This window comes from Carcharodon carcharias, chromosome 3 (assembly GCF_017639515.1).
Source record: "Carcharodon carcharias isolate sCarCar2 chromosome 3, sCarCar2.pri, whole genome shotgun sequence".
Lineage (NCBI taxonomy): Eukaryota > Metazoa > Chordata > Chondrichthyes > Lamniformes > Lamnidae > Carcharodon > Carcharodon carcharias.
The window spans coordinates 158,957,390-158,976,233 of NC_054469.1; the positions used below are offsets into that span (position 1 = coordinate 158,957,390).

The following is an 18,844-nucleotide window of genomic DNA, read 5'->3' on the forward strand; positions in this document are numbered from 1 at the left end:
AAGACCTAAGGATCCCCCTGCAGCTCCAACAATTTGCTCAATATCTCATCTCTGGTGATTCTAATTTTCCTGAATTCATCATTTTTTAATTTATTCATGGGATGTGGGTGTCATTGGCTGGGCCAGCATTTAAGAGTCAACCACATTGCTGTGGGTTTCGAGTCACATGTAAGCCAGACCAGGTAAGGGCGGCAGATGTCCTTCTCGAAATGACATCAGTGAATGAGATTTTTTTTTAAAACGACAATGGTTTCATGGTCATCATTAACTCTTAATTCCAGATTTTTACTGAATTCAAATTTTGCCATCTGCTATGGTGGGATTCAAACCTGGGTTCCCAGTGCATTACCCTGGGTATCTGGGGTACTAGTCCAGTGACACCACTGCCTCCCCTCCCATTTCCTGATTTACAGCTATTTCTGGGATGTTACTTGTATCCTCTATAGTTAAAGCCATGGGATCGTTAGTTGGCTTAACAGAGCAGGCAAATTAAGTCAGAGCTTAATGCCTCATCCAAAAAAAGTGTCATTTCTCACAATGCAACACAAGTATGAAAGGAGTTTGAAGAGCAGATGGAGTAAATGAAGGGCATATGTAGGCAATGTCTGCATGGCACAGTTAAGAGAGGAACTAAAGGTGCTGCCACTGAGGTGAATGGAGGAGTCAATGTCAAAGTCAGATGTCAATGGTTAGGAGGGACAGCAAGCCAAAGTCAGTTACACAGGTTACCATTGGCTCAACCAAGATTCTCTTTGCTACAGGGTGCTCAGAAACTCAATTTGAGGCAATTAGCAATGTACACAGCAAGTGACATGAAAGGCAAATGTGCAGTTACCTGGCTGTGTCATGCCCAGTACCAGCATGTCATTATATGAACTTTCAGACAATACTTTTAAAAAGTGGACACCAACAAGCTTTTAAGATGACTACTGCAAATTGAGAGATTTTAATAAGACAGTATCAAGTCTCCGGCAAATACCTAATTAAATATGGGCATGGGTGAGGGTGCCTCAGCCATCGGTGGCATTCACACATCTTTGGTTAAGGGTAGATCAAAACAAAACGCTGCAGTTTCCAGTTTGCCTGTCACTATGTTTCATACTCGACAAAAGGGAAGATTGAAACTCAATTTGTGGCAGGTGGAAGTGAATGGCCACTATCAACTTCCCATTGTATCACGATAGCCTCCCCCATCCAAACTAGACTGGATAGGCCTTAGAAGTATCAACTCACAACACAGGTGTGGAATCAATATGAACACACCTTATTTGGAAAACAGCTTGAACTTGTAAAAAGGCACATGGTGAAACAGCCATATTTTCTTTGTCTGCATAAAAGATTAACTAAAATGAGTTTGTGCTTATCAGATCCACCAGAGCCATCAGTTCAATGTGTGTGAACCAGACTTAAACTGGCTGCAGGACATCCAGCAACTAAAGTACTTAACTTTCCCAGTTTTTAAAATTCTTCTGAGAACTAATTTCCTGGATATTTGACTACAAGAAACCTCACAACCTGCTGTGAATCCTTCACCTTATAAGACCCTCAACTTAACTTTAAATCATCAAAACCATTCAAGCAACTACAAGGCCTGCAACATGGGAGTCTGGAAATTGTGAATCAGAAACTGAATTAACTGTAAGTGGTATAAGTGCACTCTCTATCTGTATCCATTTGTATGCATACATGCATGCGTAAGACCGAGTGTGAGATGATGCTTTAATTTGGGATAAGCGTTTGAGAATAAATAACCTTATTTGCTTTTAAACTCACAAAAGCTTGCTACTGAATTATTTATGGAACACACACTCCAAAGGGCAAGAAAAGACATACAAAACAAAATAAACCAATTTTGGGTAGTAGGAAAGTAAATACGTTCTGTTCATAACATAATAACATGCTAAATTAGATGAGAAACAGTAAGAGCTTAACAGAATTTTAAGGTATGCTTTCCAGACATTATGTAATGACAGCAGTTTTAAAATAGGGGAGGACAATTTCTAAAGCTAAAAAAGTCAAATGCTGGCAAGGTTAGGCCTAGAAAGGGGATCATGCTTGGAAGGAAATTATGATAATGGTATTTTATTCAAGAAACATATTTGCAGCCTGAAGTCTGAACTGCAGTGTAACGTGCACCGAAAAGTTTAAATAAAGTCTAAGCAATCATGATAAAAACATGCAAATATATAACAATCACGTAACAAAAATAGACAAATTCAGCAAGTAACAGAAAGTGCACACTGGGGGACTAAAAGGGGAAAATTGAATTAAAGTTTAATAAAATTACAAACCAATACACCATTCCTATGTTACAGACACAGAAGAACATATAAATTTCATCAGTTAAGTGCCCCAATGAGGGCCTGAATAGGGCCACATTGGTACCTTTCCATCCAGAGTTGAAATTAGTCAACCCTCTGAGTTGCCTTGATTGCTCAGGGCATTGTGGGGGTAAACAATTCTGAAATTGGGTAGATGATACAAGGGATATTTCAAACGTAGTACAACTAGTAAGTCTTCTTGTTTGAGAGTTGAGCTTCGTGACATGAAGAACTGTCGTACAATTGGTACTGAGGGCCCAAGATCAATCTCAGCACACGCACCTCTGTATTCTTCCGATCTGGACTGTTAGCAGAGCACATTTTTTGACAAAGGACGAAAGTAGCCAAGTGTAGGTCAACAAGAGGTTACGGAAGAGAGTCTGAAAGGAATGAGATCCCGAGGATGTATATTCTTTTATTTTTTTTTAATAAAAGATATTGGTCATTTGGCTATCCCACTTAAAGTCAGCTTGAATGCGTTTTTCCAGGATTTTCAAGGCTTTCACCTGTCAGGGTGTAATTGCTTAGCTTTATGTCAAGAGTCGTATACTCATGTCTATTGAAGTCCACTCACATAATATTACCTTTTAGTAGCACTTAACTGCATACTGTTTTGAAAGGGAGTGTGTGAATTTCAGTGAGAAAATGAGTTACGTGAATGTAGCAAAAGGAATTGAGAGAGTGTGGTGGTGTAGAGAGAATTGAGAGGTTTAAAAAAAAAGGGCAGGATCAGGGGGCAAATATTGGTGAAGTCAGGAACAAAGACAAGTTTGGGGTTGTTCTTGACCTCCCGTATGATCCTAGAGTAACAGGGGAACATGAATGCGGAGAAGAAAAAGCATTGCCAGTTCAGTCAGGTCTGGCAGTTAGCATCCATATTATAGGCACAATTTTAAAAAAAGTTCATTCATAGGCTGTAGGCGTTGCTAGCTAGTTCAGTATTTATTATCCATCTCTAATTGACCTCGAGAAGGCAGTGGTGAGCTGCCTTTTTAAACCGCTGCAATCCATGTGGTGTAGGTATACCCACTGTGCCGTTAGGGAAGCAGTTCCAGGGTTTTGCCCCAGCAATAGTGAAGGAACAGCAATATATTTCCAAGTCTGGGTGGTGAGTGGATTGGAGATGAACTTCTAGGTGGTAGTGTTCCCATGTGTCTGCTGCCCTTGTCCTTCTAGATGGTAGTGGTCATGGGTTTGGAAGGTGCTGTTAAAGGAGCCTTGGTGAGATCCTGGAATGCACCTTGTAGATGGTACACACAGCTGCCACTTAGCTTCGGTGTTGAAGGGAGTGAATGTTTGTGGATGTGGTGCCATTCAAGCAGGCTGCTTTGCCCTGGATGGTGTCGAGCTCCTTGTGTTGTTGGAGCTGCACTCATCCAGGCAAGTGCAGAGTATTCCATACACTCCTGACCTGTGCCTTGTTGATGGTTGACAGGCTTTAGGGAATCAAGAGATGAGTTACTCACGGCAGGATTCCTAGCACTGACCTGCTCTTGCAGCCACAGTATTTATATGGCTAGTCCAGTTCAGTTTCTCATCAATGTTAACTCCCAGGATGTTGACAGTGGGGGATTCAGTGATAGTAATGCCATTGAATGTCATGGGGCGATGGTTAGATTCTCTCTTATTGGAGACGGTCATTGCCTGACACCTGTGAGGCACAAATGTTACTTACCACTTGTCAGCCCAAGCCTGGATATTGTCCAGGTCTTGCTGTATTTGGCACGAGGCCCACAGATTTGAGTTCATAGAGGCGGCTGTTGTATCAGGGAGTGACAATCCAACATTTGCTGTTAGTGATCTGGACAATTACTAAGCAGGTCAACAATATTTGTGCAAGTAGTGGACAAGAGAAGTAGCAGTTATAATGATTATCTAGTAGGATTTGAAAGGCAATGCTTTTCCTCCCTCAGGGGCAGATCAGATCTTCAAGCTCTAATGAAAGATCATAGACCAGAAATATTAACACTTTCTCCATAAATGCTGCCACACCTCTGAGTATTTCTAGCATTTTCTGTTTATGTTTTGGAACGTTTAGAACTAGGCTGGCTGAGAAAGAAGAAACGGTTGGAGACAGGGATGGTTTTGTCAGCAATTGAGATTCTGCAGGAACAAAACCTGGTGACAAGATTGAGAGGTTATAACGAATTTGGGAGAGCTTAAGAGAGCTACAAAAAAAGCAGAAATCAGAAGAGAAAGGAAACGGTAAGTTTGAGAATTGCTAAGAATTAATTGATGTTTATTCTGTAGGCCAAGTAATGACTGAACAAAGAAAATTTTAATCAGAGAAAACTGGGAGGGGGAGCGGCAGGCAGTGGGAATCATGGTGGACAAGGGAAAGAGGTGTTAAGAGTAGTGGAGAAAGGAATTGAAATGGTAATTACCAAACATTATAGGATAGATCAAAATTCCTAGAGACGAGTACCATAATGCATCCATGTTGTTCAGCCACCAGGGCACTTGGTGTAATGTGTAAACAGGTAGACAGCAATGATGTCAGGAAAGGTAAATCACAGAATCACAGTGCAGAAGAGGCCCTTCGGCCCATCGAGTCTGCACCGACACGTGAGAAAACCTGACCTACCTACCTAAATGTAAGAGTAAAAGGAATAAAAAGGTCTTACAATCAGGTTCAGAATTTAAATATATAATAATAATAATAATAATAATATAAAAACAAAAAAACTGCGGATGCTGGAAATCCAAAACAAAAACAGAATTACCTGGAAAAACTCAGCAGGTCTGGCAGCATCGGCGGAGAAGAAAAGAGTTGACGTTTCGAGTCCTCATGACCCTTCGACAGAACTTGAGTTCGAGTCCAAGAAAGAGTTGAAATATAAGTTGGTTTAAGGTGTGTGTGTGGGGGGCGGAGAGATCGAGAGAGAGAGAGGTGGGGGGGGTGTGGTTGTAGGGACAAACAAGCAGTGATAGAAGCAGATCATCAAAAGATGTCAACGACAATAGTACAATAGAACACATAGGTGTTAAAGTTAAAGTTGGTGATATTATCTAAACGAATGTGCTAATTAAGAATGGATGGTAGGGCACTCAAGGTATAGCTCTAGCGGGGGTGTTTTTTTTTATTTTTTTTTATATAATGGAAATAGGTGGGAAAAGGAAAATCTTTATAATTTATTGGAAAAAAAAGGAAGGGGGAAACAGAAAGGGGGTGGGGATGGGGGAGGGAGCTCACGACCTAAAGTTGTTGAATTCAATATTCAGTCCGGAAGGCTGTGAAGTGCCTAGTCGGAAGATGAGGTGTTGTTCCTCCAGTTTGCGTTGGGCTTCACTGGAACAATGCAGCAAGCCAAGGACAGACATGTGGGCAAGAGAGCAGGGTGGAGTGTTAAAATGGCAAGCGACAGGGAGGTTTGGGTCATTCTTGCAGACAGACCGCAGGTGTTCTGCAAAGCGGTCGCCCAGTTTACGTTTGGTCTCTCCAATGTAGAGGAGACCACATTGGGAGCAACGAATGCAGTAGACTAAGTTGGGGGAAATGCAAGTGAAATGCTGCTTCACTTGAAAGGAGTGTTTGGGTCCTTGGACGGTGAGGAGAGAGGAAGTGAAGGGGCAGGTGTTGCATCTTTTGCGTGGGCATGGGGTGGTGCCATAGGAGGGGGTTGAGGAGTAGGGGGTGATGGAGGAGTGGACCAGGGTGTCCCGGAGGGAGCGATCCCTACGGAATGCCGATAAGGAGGGTGAAGGGAAGATGTGTTTGGTGGTGGCAACATACTGGAGTTGGTGGAAATGGCGGAGGATGATCCTTTGAATGCGGAGGCTGGTGGGGTGATAAGTGAGGACAAGGGGGACCCTATCATGTTTCTGGGAGGGAGGAGAAGGCGTGAGGGTGGATGCGCGGGAGATGGGCCGGACACGGTTGAGGACCCTGTCAACGACCGTGGGTGGAAAACCTCGGTTAAGGAGGAAGGAGGACATGTCAGAGGAACTGTTTTTGAAGGTAGCATCATCGGAACAGATGCGACGGAGGCGAAGGAACTGAGAGAATGGGATGGAGTCCTTACAGGAAGTGGGGTGTGAGGAGCTGTAGTCGAGATAGCCGTGGGAGTCGGTGGGTTTGTAATGGATATTGGTGGACAGTCTATCACCAGAGATTGAGACAGAGAGGTCAAGGAAGGGAAGGGAAGTGTCAGAGATGGACCACGTGAAAATGATGGAGGGGTGGAGATTGGAAGCAAAATTAATAAATTTTTCCAAGTCCCGACGAGAGCATGAAGCGGCACCGAAGTAATCATCGATGTACCGGAGAAAGAGTTGTGGAAGGGGGCCGGAGTAGGACTGGAACAAGGAATGTTCCACATACCCCATAAAGAGACAGGCATAGCTGGGGCCCATGCGGGTACCCATAGCCACACCTTTTATTTGGAGGAAGTGAGAGGAGTTGAAGGAGAAATTGTTCAGCGTGAGAACAAGTTCAGCCAGACGGAGGAGAGTAGCGGTAGATGGGGATTGTTCGGGCCTCTGTTCGAGGAAGAAGCTAAGGGCCCTCAGACCATCCTGGTGGGGGATGGAGGTGTAGAGGGATTGGACATCCATGGTGAAGAGGAAGCGGTTGGGGCCAGGGAACTGGAAATTGTTGATGTGACGTAAGGTATCAGAGGAATCACGGATGTAGGTGGGAAGGGACTGGACAAGGGGAGAGAGAAGGGAGTCAAGATAATGAGAAATGAGTTCTGTGGGGCAGGAGCAAGCTGAGACGATCGGTCTACCGGGGCAGTTCTGTTTGTGGATTTTGGGTAGGAGATAGAAGCGGGCCGTCCGAGGTTGGGCGACTATCAGGTTGGAAGCTGTGGGAGGGAGATCCCCAGAGGAGATGAGGTCAGTGACAGTCCTGGAAACAATGGCTTGATGTTCAGTGGTGGGGTCATGGTCCAGGGAGAGGTAGGAGGAAGTGTCTGCGAGTTGACGCTCAGCCTCCGCGAGGTAGAGGTCAGTGCGCCAGACAACAGCACCACCCTTGTCAGCGGGTTTGATGACAATGTCAGGGTTGGACCTGAGAGAATGGAGTGCAGTAAGTTCAGAGAGAGACAGAATTTAAATGCTCTCTTCTGAGTAAGGTTGTGAATAGTGTATTTGTGAGCAGTTTACATGATGAGAAATAGGAATGGGTAGCAAAAGACTTCCTGGGGGAAGTGCAAATGAAAGTCAGAATGGGGAGGCTCACTGGTGTGAAATCAGAGGGAACATGGAAGGTGAAGATGGGGATGGCAAACAGATTGCAGAATTCGCTGCCGAGGAGCAAAACAAGCAAGGCATATGCCACAACTGAGATTAGGCAACAAAATAGCCACTTAGGTAGAACCAGTGTATATACTATGAAGACCCGACATAGAATATTCAAGCGGCAGAGGGAAGCCACATGTCTTAGACAGACAAGAATCTGGGTAATGGCAGAACAGAAGTATTAGTGATAGGGACTGTAAAGTGTTGTAGTGCAATGATTTGGAAGGAAGAATGGGAGTGACAGTGGACACCAGGAATAGAAGATAGATAAGGGAGAAAAGCAGGACAGTATAAGAACAATAGACAAGCTTGGAACAAAATCTTGTTCACAAGTAGACAATTTTACAACAAATCAGGACATTAGTTTAATTTCAAAATGATCAGAGAATTAGTCTTGTTCTACTGTGAAGTGTTAGTTAATGTTGTATCCCAGGAAACACATTATTTCAATGTAATTAGTCTTTTGAATACAGTATTATGGTACAATTGTACATTAAAAAAACTCATGGAACAGCTTTAATAAAAGGTGACAAGGAATTTGAAGTTTTCCATCATAACTTAAATAACTATTAGGTGCAGCTGCCACCAGTGTGACAATACATAAAGCTTAACTATTATGAAGGCTTTATGAACAAGGAATTTTAAAAAAACTTACAAAAGTGTTTTCATTTCATTTATAAGTTGAATCCAACGCTTGGAGATGGGGTACCCTTAGTGTAGTAGAAGGTAATCTAACATGTTTTGTAACTGGTAAAGATGAAATATAACTTAACCAATGTTTATATTTCTTTAAGTTGAGGGCATTATGCTGAGAACTGTTCACTCTGAACATTCTAAACAATTCCTAAAGACACCAGAGGTTGTCAGAAAAATATGCAAACAATTCATTGCAAAACCATGATCTGAATTGAGAAAATAATATATCAAGCAATGACAAAGCAATTCAGGCTGCAACAAGGCGTGACAAACTTGAAATGAGCAAATCTTTCACTGGCAATTCTTCCCACAATGGGAGATTACAAACTATGCCTTTCAGTTGCTCACATGGATAAAGGCCAGGTACTTCTCAAAATGCAGCAGGGATAAAAAGTAGGAAGGGGCAACAAAGAGCTCAGTTGTCCTCTCAGAAACATATTAATGAGATGACCAGTACATCTTCTAAACCCAGAAATAAACAAACAAGGGAAAAAAAGGTCTTCAGTCAATATCAAGCAAGAGATACATAAAGCAGGTGGGAAGGAAAACACACGTATAATTTTTAAATGGGAAAAAATTAAAAGGTGAAATATAAATATTACTAAGTAGTGCATAAAGTTGAATTAATAAAAGGTGGAAGGGGAAAACAGAAGTTTTATTTTCTGAAAGAAAGTAATCATTTAAGAAAGAGCTCCTTGTGGCATAGAATATACTTAGCACCTGCAACTGAATCACTTGTTATCCAACCTGTGCAGCTTTGGTCCTGAGAGTATAAAAGGCATAATGTGCAGCAGTAATCTCCCTGGGGGCCACTTCTCCCTCTTCCCTCCTACCCATCAGGCTTGCCCTCTTCCCTATGCCCCACCAAGGGGCAGCTGGCTCCCTCCACCCCACTCCAGCAGCAGCTCGCTGCACAACACCTCTCTCCCCCCACCCCCCCCCCCCCCCACCCTGATCAGCTTCTTCTCCCCCCGGCAGTTTGGTCCCCCCTTCCAGGGGCAGCTCCTTCTCCTCCTGCACCCCCAAAACATGGGCAGCTTCTAAACCCCCATCCCAGGGCAGTTTCTCCCCTCTTCCCCCCAGCTCTTTCCATGGGCAGATTCTCCCTCTCTCCCACCTCTCCATGGGCAGATTCTTCCCAAAAATCCCTGGCTCTCCTTGAGCAGCTTTGCCCCCAGCCCCCTCCCACCCACCATCTCTCCATGGGCACCTTTTCCCCCACACCCCCACCCTATGCAGCTTTTCCCCCACATCCCCACCCTATGCAGCTTTTCCCCCACACCCCCACCCTATGCAGCTTTTCCCCCACATCCCCACCCTGTGCACCTTTTCCCCCACATCCCCACCCTGTGCACCTTTTCCCCCACACCCCCAACCTGTGCAGCTTCTCCCCCCCCCTCTCTCCATGGGCAGCTTCTCCCCCCCCCCCCCCATGGGCAGCTTCTCCCCCCCCCCTCTCCATGGGCAGCTTCTCTCTCCCCCCACCCCTCTCCATGGGCAGCTTCTCCCACCCCCCCCCTCTCTCCATGGGCAGCTTCTCCCCCCCCCCCCTCTCTCCATGGGCAGCTTCTCCCCCCCCCCCCCCCTCTCTCCATGGGCAGCTTCTCCCCCCCCCCCCCTCTCTCCATGGGCAGCTTCTCCCCCCCCCCCCCCCCCCCCCCCCTCTCTCCATGGGCAGCTTCCCCCCCCCCGCCCCCCCCTCCATGGGCAGCTTCTCCTCCCCCCCCCCCCTCTCCATGGGCAGCTTCTCCCCCCCACCCCCCTCCCCCTCTCCATGGGCAGCTTCTCCCCGTGCCCTCCTCTCCGTAGGCAGCGATTCCTCTCTCTTCTCCCCCAGTTCCCTTCCTGCTGCTTCTGTTTATCGGACGGGTGGTCTGTACCCGGCCTACTGTCCGCGGCCCCTGAATCCCCGCCCCGCCGACTGTTTCCGCCGAGCTCTCACTCACCACAACGTGCGAGCCGTTGAGTTTGAGGGGTTTGGGGCTGATGAGTGGGGAAACCATGTACAGGAGCAGGACGAAGGCCACGATGAAGGCCCCGACTACCAGCAACATGATAAACAGCAGCGGCCTCCAGCCTGAAAACTCACTCCACAGAGTAACACCCTCCTCCAGGAAGAACATTTAAACCACTCGGCAAGTGCTCTCGGTGACAGAAAGACAGAGGTGGAGCTGTAGTTAATAGGAAACCGAGATCCACCACCCGAAATGGGAATCAACATCAAAGTTAACAGCAAGGCCTGGGCGCCGCCAATCAGCCGCAGCCGGGTGGGCGGGGCCAAGGGCGGGAGGCGGGACCGAGAAGGCGGGGTGATGGGAGGGTCAGAGCTGAACGGGTGGCGGGGACTCTGGGGGCGAGGCGGAGGGTGGGAACGGAGCAGGGTGGGCGGGGCCAGGCGGACGGTTAGGCTGGGGGAGGGGTCTTGTGTGGAGGCGGAGTCTTGTGTGGGGGCGGGGCTGGGCTCTGCTCCCCTTTGGGTTGGGATAATGTTCGTAGTTGGGCTGGGGCCTGGGGGTCGGACTGGAGTTGAAGTTGAAGCCGGCAGGGACGGGGCTGGTCCTTACAAGTGCCCAGTAGCCTCTTGTCGGGGAGAAGCTGCACTTTTCCGCAACAATTCCTGTTCTAAATAATTCAATAGTGGAGTTGAATGGGCTCACCCTATATCACCAAGAGGCAGGCAACTGTACAGCTGCAGTCATAATTGAACAAAGCCTGACTACGCTTAAGTAAACACAATTTAAATCACAATGTCATGATCTGTGTTGTTGAAAATTCAGTTGTACATGGTCCGCAAGGAGCGTCCGCAGGAAGCTACCCTGTGAATGAAGCTTCACGATCCAGAAATCATAGCCCAACCGACTGATCCACAATTCGGAACGTGCTAATCCTGGCAAAGAATTTGTGTGTCACCCTGCAAAGATGGGATTTGAGGCTGCATCGTGGGCCTTGCACAACTTTCTTTAAATGTTCAAATTGCAAGTAATATCATTTTTGACAACTTCTTGTTGCAGTGTCTAGAAATAATGTGGAGCATTTCTGCAAATCAAAAGTAACTTTTCTCTCCTCGTCCTTCATTTCTGAGCTTGTCTGCAGTCTTTGACATTGACCACACTATACTCCAACCCCTTCCACTCCCCATCTGATTTCATTCTTATCTGTCTAACCATAGTCAAGAATCCCTTGCAATGGCTCCCACACCACTATCTCCTGTGAGCCCAAAATATCCATCATTTCCCCCTCCTATTTCTCATCTACATGTTGCCCCTCAGTGACATCCTCTGAAGAATTAGGTTTCAGATGTATGCTGATAACACCCAGCTCTACCTCAGCACCACCTTTCTCAATTCCTCTACTGTTGCTAAATTATCAGACTGCTCATCCAGCATCTAGTACAGACCGAATGAGCAGAAATTTCCTCCAAATAAATACTGTGATGGGAAGAATGAATTCACTCTCTTCAGCCTCTGCTCCAAAGTCCATTCCCTAGCTACTGACTCCATCCCTCTCCCTTGCAGCAGTTTGAGATTATGCCAGTTGGTTTGCAACCTTGGTGTCACATTTGATCCTGAGATGAAGTTCCAAATTCATATTTGTGCCATCACTAAGGCCATCTATTACCATCTCTATGATATTGCCCATCTTCACCAGTGTCAGCTCATCTGCTGCTTAAACCCTTATTCATACCTTCCTTACCTCAAGACTCAATTATTCCAAAGCACTCCTGGCTGGTCTCCCACTTTCTCTGCTGTCCATAAACTTGAGGTTATCCAAAACTCTGCTGCCCATGTCTTATCTCACAGCAAGTCCCATACCCCATCACCCCAGTGCTCGCTGACATCTACTGGTTCAATTTTAAAATTCTCATCCTTGTTTTCAAATCCATCAATGACCTTGCCCCTTCCTATCTCTGTAATCTCCTCCAGCCCCACAACCCTAAGAGATATCTTCATTCCTCTAATTCTGACCTCTTGTGCATTGCCAATTATAATTGTTCTACCATTGGTGGCTGTGCGTTCAGTTGCCTGGCCCCAAGCTCTGGAATTCCCTCCCAATAATTCTCCATCTCTCTACGTTGCTTGCTTTCCTACTTTAAAACGTTCCTTAAAACATTCCTCTTTGACTAAACTTTTGGTCACCTGACCTAAAATTTCCTCAGTGTCATACTTATAATGCTCCTGTGAAGCATCTTAAGACACTTAATTAATTAAAAGCACTATATAAGTGTTGTTGTTTGTGTTGAGATTCTGAATTTGCCAAAGAGTGTTGCTGCATCCTCACAGGAAGGGTAGAGGAATAGATGATCTCTCCATACAAAGGATCCAATAGGTATTGTGTAGCAGCAGCAGAGTTTGAGTCTGCAGCACAACAAGGAGATAGAACAGAGGCTGTAGAGGGGGCACCATGCCCTCTTGCCAACTTGGAGCCAGACTCTGCTGTGCTCCCAGATAATGACAGTAGGCTGTATGGCAGTCTGCCGATGCACCAAACATCATGGTATGCATCATCATCAGCATTCTTCTGTTTACCGCCCTATCAATGTTTCCATCTGAGAACCATCCAGAAGAAGTCGTGTGCAACTTTGCCCTCCGATGAACTGCCGCACAAGGCCCCTAGCCTGGCTGCAGCCCACTTGTGCCTGGTGATTCATTATGTGCTAATCCAACTCTATACTAGTGTCGAAATTTTGCAGCGTCCCAGCACCTAAGATGGTAGTTGCTTCCTCATCATCCATGTGGGGTTGCTGTTGCTCTTCATCCTGGCAGTGCTGAGGCTGCCCACGTGACAGTTCTTGAGTACCTGAAAGCTTAAGCATCAGAGAGCATGGACCTGAGCGGTGGCGGGAAATGGACTGATGGGAGCATATGTTTGCTAAAAAGAATAAAGGAGTGATGTCGTAACACAACAGGTAAGTGATTAGTTGGTGTATATTATTGTTGTTTTCTCCTCTAAGTTAGGACAGTGGGTTAAACTGAGAAATATATTTAGTGGTCTAATAGTTTCTTAAGTTTGGTAAGTTTTAAGTAGGCTTAAGTCTAAGTTTCAGACTAGTTAATAGTTCAACAAATAGAGGCATGGCAGGGCACCTCAGTCCCATTGAATGCACATCCTGTGCCAGGTGGGAACTCTAGGATACTTCCCACGTCCTAGACAACCAAATCTACAGGAAGTGTAGTCAGTTGACGGGCCTCAAACACCAGGACTTGGAGCTTGAGCAGCATCTGGCATCATTGTACTGCATCTGTGAGACTGGGGGATTCTTGAATAGCATATTTCAGGAGGTGGTCACTGCACAGCTTAAGTGTGTGTAGACAGAGAAAGAATATGTGACCACCATATGAGCAGAAGAGTGCAGCAGAAATTAGAACCAGAATGAGTAATAATGGTAAAAAGTCAAAGCTTAAGGCTCTTTATCTGAATGCACACAGCATTTGTAACAAGATAGATGAGTTGATGGCACAGATAGAAATAAATGATATGGCTTGATACTATTAAAGAGACATGGTTTCAGGGTGACCAAGACTGGGAACTCAAAATTCAAGGGTATTCGATGTTCCAAAAAGCAGGAAACTATAGGCCAGTTCTAACCTAACATCTGTCGTTTGGAAAATGCTAGAGTCCATTATTAAGGAAGAAATAGCAGGACATTTAGAAAAGCTTAATGCAGTCACAGAGTAAACATGGTTTTGTGAAAGGGAAATCATGTTTGACAAATTTGCTAGAGTTCTTTGAGGATATAACAAGCAGAGTTGATAAAGGGGAACCGGTAGGTGTAGTGTATTTGGATTTCCAGAAGGCATTCAGTAAGGTGCTACATAAAAGGTTATTACACAAGATAGGAACTCATGATATTGGGGTAATGTATTAGCATGGATTGAGAATCGGTTAACACACAGAAGGCAGTGGGTCGGGATTAATGGATATTTTTCAGGTTGGAAAGACTTAACTAATGGAGTGCCACAAGGATCAGTCCTAGGGCCTCTATTATTTACAATCTATGATAATGACTTGAAGGAGGGGGCAGGGTGTAATATATCCAAATTTGCTGATGATACAAATATAAGTGGGAGGGCAAGTTGTGATGAGGGACATAAGGAATCTGCAAGGGGATATAGACAAGTTGAGTGAGTAGGCAAAAACTTGGCAGATGGAGTTTAATGTAGGAAAGTGTAAGGTCATGCACTTTGGTAGGAAAAATCAAATGGCAGACTATTATTTAAATGGAGACAGACTCCAAGAAAGTGCAGCACAGAGGGATCTGGGTGTTCTTGTGCATGAAACACAAAAGGTTAACATGCAGGTGCAGCTAGTAATTAAGAAGGCAAATGGAACTTTGGTTCATATTGCTAGGGGGTTGGGGTTTAAGAATAGGGAAGTCTTGTTACAACTGTACGGGGTGTTGGTGAGGCCGCACCTGGAGTACTATGTACAGTTCTGGTCCCCGTATTTAAGAAAGGATATACTGGCATTGGAGGCAGTTCAAAAGAGATTCACTAGGATGATTTCTGGGATGAAGGGGTTGACTTATCAAGAACGGCTAAACAAGTTAGGCCTTTATTCATTAGGGTTTAGAAGAATGAGGGGTGATCTTATTGAAACATACAAGATTCTGAGAGGGCTTGACAGGGTTGATGTTGAGAAGATGTTTCTACTAGTGAGGAAGTCTCGAACTAGGGCACATAGTTACAGAATAAGGGGATACCCATTTAAAACTGAGATGCGAAGGAATTTCTTCACTCAGAGGGTAGTGTAGTGAATGTCTGGAATTCTCTACCTCAGAGAGTTGTGGAGGCGAGATCACTGCAACTATTTAAAGAGGAGTTAGATTTTTAAAATATTGGGGAGTTGAGGACTTTGAGGAGCTGGCACAAAAGAGGAGTTAAGGCCTGGGGCAGATCAGCCATGATCTTATTGAATGGTGGGCAGGCTTGAGGGGCTGAATGGCCTACTCCTGCTCCTATTTCTTATGTTCTTATACCAGACAGACAAGGACGAGCAGACAAGTGGTGCAGGAGACCAGGTGCGTCGTGTTCTCTAACCAATGTTCAGTTGTGAATACTAGCGAAGCTGATGATTCCTCTGGGGAGTGCAGCAAGAGCCAAGGTCATGGAACCAAGTGTGGCTCAGCTGTGCTGGTGGTGTGGCGGGGGGGTGGGTGGGGGGGTGGTGTGTGTGTGTGTGTGTGTGTGTGTGTGTGTGTGTGTGTGTGTGTGTGTGTGTGTGTGTGTGTGTGTGTGTGTGTGTGTGTGTGTGTGTGTGTGTGTGTGTGTGTTTCTTTGTGTGTGTGTGTGTCGCAGGGGGTGTAGGGTGGGGGGGTGGGGTAGCTGGTGAGGGCATGTGGGGAGGGGTAGGATGACAATTAGGAAAGTAATAGTGATAGAACATTCAATAGTGGAGCAGACAGGCAATTATGCAGCCACAGACACGACTGCAGGATGGTATGTTGCCTCTCTGAGTGTTATCTGTGGTAGCACTCTTGGTCTGAGGTTCCAGGTTCAAGTCCAGCTTGAGTGCAAAAAATCAGAACTGACAGTCCAGTGCAGTACAGATAGAGTGCTGCACTGTTGGAGGTGCTGCTTTCCAGATGATATGTTAAACTGCTGAGGTGGATGTAAAAGATCCCATGGCACTGGTTCGAAGAAGAGCAGGGGACTCATCCTTGGTGTCAATCTTTTCCCTCAATCAACGTCACAAAAACAGATTATCTGGGCATTATCGTATTACTATTTGTGGGATTTGCTGAGCACATTTTGGCAGCCTTGCTTCCTACATTATAACTGTGGCTACCATTGAAAAAGTACTTCATTGGCTGTAAAATGCTTCTAGACATCCAGTGGTTGTGAAAAGCATTATATAAATGCAAGTCTTCCTTTTCTCTTTCCCTGATGCCACAGGGTCAAAGATGTCACTGAGTGGCTGCAAAACATGCTGAATGGGGAGGGTAAGCAGCCAGAGGCCATGGTCCATATTGGTACCAATGACATAGGTAGAAATACAGATGTGGTCATATGGGCAGATTTCATGGAGCTAGGAATAATTAGAAATCACAACCTCAAAGATATTAACCTCAGATTACTCCTAGTGCCATGCTGGAGAGTACAGAAATAGGAGGACAGTGCAGATGTGGCTGGAGAGATGATGCCAAAGGGAGGGCTTTAGATTCCCAGGCATTGGGAACAGTTTTGGGGGAGGTGGGACCAAGTAGATGGGTTGAACCTCAGCAGGGCAGAGATCAATATCGTTGCAAGGAGGTTTGTTTATGCTGAGGGTTTAAGCTCATTTAAGTCTAGTGAATAAGGCAGATAAGCTGAGGGTACAGATAAACACTTGGAACTACAATGCCATAACTGAAACTAAAATATGGCTTAAAGAAGCACAGGAATGTCAGCTCAATATTCCTGATTACAGAGTTTTCAGATGGGATAGAGAAGGAAATAAAAATTGATAGGGAATCACAATATTGGTTAAATAAACAAGCAGAACTCTGCAGAAGGATGATATGCTTAGAAGGACCTTCAATCAGGCCATATGGGTTGAAATAAGGAACAAAAAAGGGGCAATCCCAATGCTGGGATTATACCATTGACTCTCAAACAGTCAGACGGAGAGTAAATATGTAGACAAATTTCTGAGAAATACAGAAACAATTGGGCAGTAATTGTAAGGAATTTCAACCATCCTTATGTTAACGGGGCTAATTTCAGTGTAAAAGATATATAGGGAGCAGAATTCTGAAAATGCATTCAGGATAACTTTTTTTAGCCAGTTTGTGGCAAGTCCAACAAGCTATGTAGCAGGAGCAGGAAGGTGGGATGAAGCTGTACAGCTTTTTTGGCTGGCATGGACACGATAGGCCGATTGGTCTCCTTCTGTGCCATTATTTTTTCTATGTTTCCATAAAAGAAGAACAGAAGGTTTGTGGTTAGGGAAGGGTCTGGGGAGATGTTGAGAGAAAAGCAGGTGGTCCCATCTGCAGTTTCCACTTTGAGCCAAGATGAGGGTGAGGAGGTAGTTGAGAAATACTATAAGGCAGCCAGTTATTGTCAACCTGCATAGCCTTGAGATACCATAAACTCTGTTGCTGCTGCTCCGATGATGTGAAATGCCATCACATCAAGGGGTCTCAGCAGATGTATACATACTAGGGGAGGCGATGGCATAGTGTTATTTTTGCTAGATTAGTAATCCAGAGATGCAGGGTGAAGCTCTGGCGACCCCAGTTTGAATCCCGCCTTGGCAGATGGTGGTATCTCAATTCAATACAAATCTGGATTTAAAAGTCTAATGGAACTATTGTCGATTATGGTAAAAACCCATCTGTTTCACTAATGCCCTTTAGGGAAGGAAATTAGCCGTCCTTACCTGGTCTGGCCTACATGTGCCTCCAGACCCACGGCAAAGTGGTTGACTCTGAAATGCCCTCTGAAACAGCCTAGCAAGCCACTCAGTTGGAACAAACAGCTACAAAAATGGAATGAAACCGGACAGACCACCTGACATCGACCTAGGCACCGGAAAAGACAATGGCAAACTCAGCCCTGGCAATCCTGCAATGTCCTCCTTACTAACAAAATTGCCAAAATTGGGAGAGCTGTCTCACAGACTAGTTAAGCAACAGCCTGACATAGTCATCCTCATGGAATCATACCTTACAGATAATGTCACCACCATCACCATCCCTGGGTATGTCCTGTTCCACCGGCAGAGGTGATGGCACAGGGTATATAGTCGGGACGGAATTGCCCTCAGCATCAACTCCGGACCCCATGGAGTCTCATGGCATCAGGTCAAACATGGGCAAGGAAACCTCCTTCTGACTGCAACGTACCGCCCTCCCTCAGCTGATGAATCAGTACTTCTCCATGTTGAACACCACTTGGAGGAAGCACTGAGGGTGGCAAGGGCACAAAATGAACTCTGGGTGGGGGACTTCAATGCACCTCTACTGACCGAGCTGGCCAAGTCCTAAATTACATTGCTGCTAGATTGAGTCTGCGACAGGTGGTGAGGGAAAAACATACTTGACCTTATTTTCACCAACCTGCGGGCTGCAGATGCATCTGTCCAAGGCAGTATTGGTAGGAGCGACCACCGCACAGTCATTGTGGAGACGAAGTCCTGCCTTCTCCATCATGTTGTGTGGCACTACCACTGTGCTAACTGGGTTTAGATTTCAAACAGATCTAGCAACTCAAGACTGGGCATCCATGTGGTGCTGTGGGCCATCAGCAGCAGCAGAATTGTACTCGAACACAATCTGTAACCTCATGGCCTGGCAGATCCCCTGCTCTACCACTACCATCAAGACAGGGGATCAACCCTTGTTCAATGAAGAGTGTAGGAAGGCATGTCAGGAGCAGCGTCAGGCATACCTAAAAATGAGGTGTCAACCTGGTGAATCTATAACACAGGACTACTTGCGTGCCAAATAGCTTAAGCAGCAAGTAATAGACAGAGCTAAGCAATCCCATAACCAATGGATCAGATCTAAGCTCTGCAGTCCTGCCACAACCAGTCGTGAATGGTGATGGACAATTAAACAACTCCCCGGAGGAAGCAGCTCCACAAATATCCCCATCCTCAATGAT

General features: G+C 45.5%; 1 protein-coding gene across 2 annotated transcripts in view; it reads right to left on the reverse strand.

The window, feature by feature from the left end:
- The window catches only part of kdsr (3-ketodihydrosphingosine reductase), a 49,964-nt gene extending 39,414 nt beyond the window's left edge, over positions 1–10,550 (reverse strand). The window contains exon 1 of one of the 2 annotated variants that reach the window (XR_005942550.1): positions 10,205–10,537. Coding sequence is in view for 1 of the 2 variants with exons in the window: in XM_041183285.1 (XP_041039219.1) it covers positions 10,205–10,381 (177 nt within the window). In the remaining variant the exon portion in view is untranslated. Of the gene's footprint in view, positions 1–10,204 lie in introns of both variants that reach the window. The other variant, XM_041183285.1, reaches the window with a different exon arrangement.
- Between the last annotated feature and the right edge of the window lie 8,294 nt (positions 10,551–18,844).